General features: G+C 43.3%; 1 protein-coding gene across 1 annotated transcript in view; it reads left to right on the plus strand.

Annotated features, from left to right (window-relative positions):
- The window catches only part of LOC127617598 (kelch domain-containing protein 3-like), a 37,817-nt gene extending 33,332 nt beyond the window's left edge, over positions 1-4,485 (plus strand). Inside the window, exon 10 of the mRNA XM_052089590.1 lies at positions 2,068-4,485. Within this exon, the coding sequence (XP_051945550.1) occupies positions 2,068-2,134 (67 nt within the window). The 3' untranslated portion in view covers positions 2,135-4,485. The remainder of the gene's footprint in view (positions 1-2,067) is intronic.
- Positions 4,486-7,427: the final 2,942 nt, after the last annotated feature.

Genomic DNA, 7,427 nt, shown 5'->3' on the forward strand with positions numbered 1-7,427 from the left:
AATTATAAGGTGTGTGTTCAGTGTGTGAATTATAAGGTGTGTGTTCAGTGTGTGAATTATAAGGTGTGTGTGTTCAGTGTGTGTTCAGTGTGTGAATTATAAGGTGTGTGTTCAGTGTGTGTTCAGTGTGTGAATTATAAGGTGTGTGTTCAGTGTGTGTTCAGTGTGTGAATTATAAGGTGTGTGTTCAGTGTGTGTTCAGTGTGTGAATTATAAGGTGTGTGTTCAGTGTGTGTTCAGTGTGTGAATTATAAGGTGTGTGTTCAGTGTGTGTTCAGTGTGTGAATTATAAGGTGTGTGTTCAGTGTGTGAATTATAAGGTGTGTGTTCAGTGTGTGTTCAGTGTGTGAATTATAAGGTGTGTGTTCAGTGTGTGTGTTCAGTGTGTGTTCAGTGTGTGAATTATAAGGTGTGTGTGTTCAGTGTGTGTTCAGTGTGTGAATTATAAGGTGTGTGTTCAGTGTGTGTTCAGTGTGTGAATTATAAGGTGTGTGTTCAGTGTGTGTTCAGTGTGTGAATTATAAGGTGTGTGTGTTCAGTGTGTGTTCAGTGTGTGAATTATAAGGTGTGTGTTCAGTGTGTGTTCAGTGTGTGAATTATAAGGTGTGTGTTCAGTGTGTGTTCAGTGTGTGAATCATAAGGTGTGTGTTCAGTGTGTGTTCAGTGTGTGAATTATAAGGTGTGTGTTCAGTGTGTGAATTATAAGGTGTGTGTTCAGTGTGTGAATTATAAGGTGTGTGTGTTCAGTGTGTGTTCAGTGTGTGAATTATAAGGTGTGTGTTCAGTGTGTGTTCAGTGTGTGAATTATAAGGTGTGTGTTCAGTGTGTGTTCAGTGTGTGAATTATAAGGTGTGTGTTCAGTGTGTGTTCAGTGTGTGAATTATAAGGTGTGTGTTCAGTGTGTGTTCAGTGTGTGAATTATAAGGTGTGTGTGTTCAGTGTGTGTTCAGTGTGTGAATTATAAGGTGTGTGTTCAGTGTGTGTTCAGTGTGTGAATTATAAGGTGTGTGTGTTCAGTGTGTGTTCAGTGTGTGAATTATAAGGTGTGTGTTCAGTGTGTGTTCAGTGTGTGAATTATAAGGTGTGTGTTCAGTGTGTGTTCAGTGTGTGAATCATAAGGTGTGTGTTCAGTGTGTGTTCAGTGTGTGAATTATAAGGTGTGTGTTCAGTGTGTGAATTATAAGGTGTGTGTTCAGTGTGTGAATTATAAGGTGTGTGTTCAGTGTGTGAATTATAAGGTGTGTGTTCAGTGTAGTGTGTGTTCAGGTGTGTGTTCAGTGTGTGAATTATAAGGTGTGTGTGTTCAGTGTGTGTTCAGTGTGTGAATTATAAGGTGTGTGTTCAGTGTGTGTTCAGTGTGTGAATTATAAGGTGTGTGTTCAGTGTGTGTTCAGTGTGTGAATTATAAGGTGTGTGTGTTCAGTGTGTGTTCAGTGTGTGAATTATAAGGTGTGTGTGTTCAGTGTGTGTTCAGTGTGTGAATTATAAGGTGTGTGTTCAGTGTGTGTTCAGTGTGTGAATTATAAGGTGTGTGTTCAGTGTGTGTTCAGTGTGTGAATTATAAGGTGTGTGTTCAGTGTGTGAATTATAAGGTGTGTGTTCAGTGTGTGAATTATAAGGTGTGTGTTCAGTGTGTGTTCAGTGTGTGAATTATAAGGTGTGTGTTCAGTGTGTGTTCAGTGTGTGAATTATAAGGTGTGTGTTCAGTGTGTGTTCAGTGTGTGAATTATAAGGTGTGTGTTCAGTGTGTGTTCAGTGTGTGAATTATAAGGTGTGTGTTCAGTGTGTGTGTGTGAATTATAAGGTGTGTGTTCAGTGTGTGTTCAGTGTGTGAATTATAAGGTGTGTGTTCAGTGTGTGTTCAGTGTGTGAATTATAAGGTGTGTGTTCAGTGTGTGAATTATAAGGTGTGTGTTCAGTGTGTGTTCAGTGTGTGAATTATAAGGTGTGTGTTCAGTGTGTGAATTATAAGGTGTGTGTTCAGTGTGTGTGTTCAGTGTGTGTTCAGTGTGTGAATTATAAGGTGTGTGTTCAGTGTGTGTTCAGTGTGTGTGTCTCTGTGTTCAGGTGGGAGCTGACGGCGATGACCACCAACAGCACCATCAGTCGTCCCATCTTCTCCTCTCACGGCTGACGGCGCAGCTTCACCTGTGGAAGAACGTTCCAGACGATCTGATGTTCTGCACATTCTGGATCGGGTTTTCTCTGCGGATGTTTTTGGTGATGTGGGTGTTTGTGCAGATGAACGCAGCTTTCCCGTGTTTATTTGCCTTGATGAAGATAAACTGTTTCCTTCTGAAGACAAAAGACACTTTTAAATCGGTCCGATTATTCATCAGTATTATGATATTATGAGATCCTGGCGTGAAATAAATTTGAACTCATTTAATGTCGTTGGTTTCTCTGCTTGTGTTCACGTTCAGTCTGGTTCAGAAGTGTTCAGTCGACTGCACAGATGAATCGTTCACTTGTGCAGTTCATCTCTGATTCTTTATTGTATTTTGGACATTAAACATTATTGACTGGCTCGAGACGTATATTCTGTGCATGCAGCGTACTTCAGCACTCTTCACCAACATCTTCCAGACCTGCAGCTGTAAATACAGTGAGTGAAACAGGACGTGTTTCCTCATCGATCACACATTAATCTGATATTCATAAAGACATCAAACACACGATTATATGTGGAGCAGATCAACTCAATAAACCAGATGAAGTATTGTCTGATTCAAGGGAAGTTTTTTTGGAAGAAATGAATGTGAGTGTTTAGCCTGCAGTCGTGTTGTTCTGCAACATCATTTAAACACCGTTCTTCTGTCTGTTAATCTCAGACTGACTCGATGTTCAGAGAGGCACTGTGTGGGCACTGTGTGGGCAATGCCATCTGTTGCAGGACTCTTTCACTCTCTTTAACTATCATTTGTTTTTCCTCTTAGATTGAGTCTAAAATGACGCACACAAGCAGGTTGCACACAAATAATTCATTTAAATCTACTTATAAAATGTTAAATCCGAAAATTGTGTGTCTGTGTATCTCAGCGAGTATTGACGCTGACTATCACACCTGGAGTCGTGAGTTTGAATCCAGGGTGTGCTGAGTGACTCCAGTCAGGTCTCCTTAGCAACCAAATTGGCCCGGTTGCTAGGGAGGGTAGAGGCACATGGAGTAACCAAATTGGCCGGTTGCTAGGGAAGGTAGAGGCACATGGGGTAACCAAATTGGCCCGGTTGCTAGGGAGGGTAGAGGCACATGGGGTAACCAAATTGGCCGGTTGCTAGGGAAGGTAGAGGCACATGGGGTAACCAAATTGGCCCGGTTGCTAGGGAGGGTAGAGGCACATGGGGTAACCAAATTGGCATGGTTGCTAGGGAGGGTAGAGGCACATGGGGTAACCTCCTCGTGGTGGTGATTAGTGGTTCTCACTCTCGGTGGGGCGTGTGGTGAGTTGTGTGTGGATGCCGCGGAGAATAGCGTGAAGCCTCCACACGTGCTACGTCTCCATGGTAACGCGCTCAACAAGTCACGCGATAAGATGTGCGGATTTACGGTCTCAGACGCAAGAGATTCGTCCTCCCCACCCGGATTGAGGCGATTCACTACGCCACCACGAGCGCATTTGAATTAGCCGTTACAAATTGGCGAGAAATTTAAAAAAATAAATAATACATTTTATATATCTGAAATTGAAGTGAGCTCGTCTGCTGTTGATTCAATACCTCTCCATTAGTTGCATTTCTTCATCTTTCTTCTTGATGGTTTATTAATATAATAAAGTCAATAAAATCACCATCAGAATGAAGAGATTCAGATTTTGTTCATTTGTATCAAATACGTTTTAATAACGAGCTGTTTAACGGGATGATATTAATGATGAGTAGTTGATTGACAGCTGTCAATGTGCTGGAGTATTCATCATGCCTTCATGATCTCGCCAACTAAACGTGTTAAATGTGCAAAAACAATTCAAGACCGCGTGTTGTGTGTAAATGATTCATGCAGCAGCTGACTTTTGGGAGTCTTTGTTTTGTTCTGATGTGAGTTTGTGTTTGAGAATATTGTAATATGGAGGTTCATTGTGTGATCAGATGTGAGAGATGAAATATTCATGTGTAATGTTTCCCTCTTCTCAAACTCCAGATGTCATCACGTCTTCATGTGTGTGTAGTTCCACATGTGAGCATCATCTGACAGTCCAGTAAGAGTTACAGTACTGCAGGTGAAGCGATGTGTTCCTGCCAGTTTAGCGGCTCTCAGCGGACGCGACCTTTATGCTGTTTTATTTAGGAAAGGTCGGAGAGGTTACATGCTGCAGGATTTGTGATGGGACGGACTCCACCTGTTGCAACTCATATTCACAAGACCCTTAAACTTCAGCGAACACTAATGACTGAACATCGTGTGTTAGACGTCAGTGAAGTCAGCGCTCACTCTCAGACGGGCTTCTGCAGAATCGAGGATTAAAAGTCGTGTCATGAGCTGATGGTTGTTTTGACCTGGACTCAAACGCTCCCACATTAGAGTGATGAATCACCTTTACATCATCTTAAACTGACAGTTACAGATGTCCTAAATACTCTATTAGCACAAATTAATGCAGAAATGTGCCAACAACAATATACCGATCAAATATTGATCATTGATTTATTAATCAGATTGTGTGAGTGTGTGAGTGAGTGTGTGAGTGAGTGTGTGAGTGAGTGTGTGAGTGAGTGTGTGTGTGTTTTGATCTTGCGTCTCTGTCAGTAGCAGTTGTTGTCTGTCATTAGTGTCTGTTATAATGGCATTTGTTATCTACACTAGTAAGTGCACTGCAGACAGGAAACACAACAGACACTCTTGATTCTGAACACTCTGGACCGATACTTGCGAAACAACAATATTAATAATTTTCTCACACTTGAGCTATCCCTGAATTTACCCCACAATATCAACACTAAACCGAACGAACTCCAAAATCCCATTAATGTGAGAATGATCATCAGAAGTGTGTTCGTGGGATGGAGGCTCCGGGGACCCTTCTGGCCCTCATCAGGTGTCACTGTATGATCACAGTTTCTCATTGTAAACTCATTTTCATCAATCTGAATAAATTAAATCTGATTGCAGATTCTGAATGTACTGTTTATATGTCCCATTCCTCCTCCAGTATACCCGCGGGCATCTCTGGATGTGAGTATGAAGACATGTGGGTGAGAGGTGTTCTTAAAGGAGTTTACAGATGTGGAATAATTGGGACTTTAACAACATCTGCGGATGGGAATCATTCAAGGGATAAAGGACATGTGACACATCACGTGACCACATGCGAGGATTGGATGTGTAAATGGCGAGCTCTGCGCACTGTGCCAATTTTAACACTTTTAATGAAATAAACTGGTGAGAGTCGATGCACACACTGTTCTAGCAGGACAATATGTCAAAGAATTCAAAATCCTCGGGCTCTGGAGACATTAAAAGACTCTTACGCTCAAGCTGACGCCCCCGATTAGGCCGCTAGCCTGGGAGTCGATTTAGTCGGGGAAGTGCAGGCCAGCAGCTATAACACTGTAGCTCAGGACCACTTGCCCACTGAAGATAAGCAGGGCTGAGGTCAGTACCTGGATGGGACACCTCCTGGGGTAACTAAGGTTGCTGCTGGAAGAGGTCATCTGGGAGGCCAGTAGGGGTTGCTCTTCCTGTGGACTGTGTAGGTCCTAATGTCCCAATATAGTGACAGGACACTATACTGTGGATGAGATGTTAAACTGAGGTCCTGACTCCCTGTGGTCATTAAAAATACCAGGACAATTCTCGGAAAGAGTTGGGGTGGTAACCCTGGTGTCCTGGCCAAATTCCCCCCATTGGCCCTAATCAATCATGGCTTCCTAATAATGTGTGTGAGCCCCCCCTGAGCAACACTGACGCTTCACAGGATGTGTACAAATCTTGGTCTTACAGATATTTTACACTTTTGAACCCATCTGGGAGGGACTATACATTTATTTCATCAGTCCATAAGAGTTATCTAGAATTGACCCGATTGAAATACAGATATAACACTATCTTGTTGCGGAAGGTGGAGTTTTGGTTATTCAGGGCAAGACAGTCATACGTTGGGTCGGGAGACCAAGCAGGGAAACTTTTGGCTTTATATATAAAACAGAGTCTTTTTCTACCATTCCCTCAGTGAAATCTGCTGGTGCTGAAATATTGACCTCATTGATATTAATAATACTTTTAAAGAATTATAACATGATCTTTATAGTTCCTCGTCTTCGTCTACTGATGAAGATATTAGAAACGTTGTGGAACCATCAGAACTGACGACTGAGCAAATTAATTCTCTTGATTCTGAGAGGAGCTTAGCGGGGTAGTTTTGGAACCATTAGCATGGATGATTTTCCAGGGGTGGTGGCGGGATACAGAGTGAGCTGGTCTAAATCCGAAGCTTTGGCTCTGACCGTGTGCTACCCGGTAATGGCTTTCCAGCCGGGTGCCTTCCAGTGGCCCAAACAGGGCATTCAATATTAGTTTTTTTTCCTCTTAAAACAAAGACACAAACACACACATGACGGACATGTCCGTTAACGATCTCTCTCTCCCGCACGATCCTCTGCAGTAGACCTTTATCCCTCTTGGGAGGCTTGATTAGCCTAATACGGGACCGGGTGTGTAGGATCACGACCCGGCCACGCCCTCCGCCCTGCCACAGTGACGTACAGTGCACTTATTACAGGGACAATCCCCCCGGAGCAACCTGGAGTTAAGCGTCTTACTCCAGGACACAATGGTGGTGACTGTGGGGATCGAACCAGCAACTTTCTGATTACCAGTTGTGTGCTTTAGCCCACTACACCACCACCACTCATTACATTTATCTATGATTGGGAAGGTTAATGTTATTAAAATTAATTGTATTCCAAAATTCAACCACCTGCTACAGTCTCTCCCTGTAGATGTTGAAGCTGACATTCAGCATAGCATGGACAAGTGCTCTGAAGCTTGCACTAACTTCGGTCTTACCATCAATACAACAAAGACCGAAGTGATGCACCAGCAGTACGTGGAACCCAGCATCACTGTCAATGGACAAAGACTGAGAGCAGTGGACAAGTTCACCTATCTTGGCAGCACTTTGTCCCGCAGTGTTGTAATAGATGGCCGGCCAGTGCAACCTTCGGGAGATTGCGTGATAACGTATGGAACAGAAGGGGCATCAGTATTCGGACAAAGCTTAAAGTGTACCGGGCAATCGTCCTACCCACGCTGCTGTACGCCTGTGAGACATGGACAGTCTACCAGCACCATGCCAAAAAGCTCAACCGCTTCCACACCGCCTGCCTCAGAAGACTCTTGGACATCAGGTGGCAAAACAAGATCCCTGACACGGAGGTTCTTGCACGTGCAGGCCTGCCTAGCATCCACACCATCTTGATGCAGACCCAGT

This window comes from Xyrauchen texanus, chromosome 24 (assembly GCF_025860055.1).
Source record: "Xyrauchen texanus isolate HMW12.3.18 chromosome 24, RBS_HiC_50CHRs, whole genome shotgun sequence".
NCBI classification, from domain to species: domain Eukaryota; kingdom Metazoa; phylum Chordata; class Actinopteri; order Cypriniformes; family Catostomidae; genus Xyrauchen; species Xyrauchen texanus.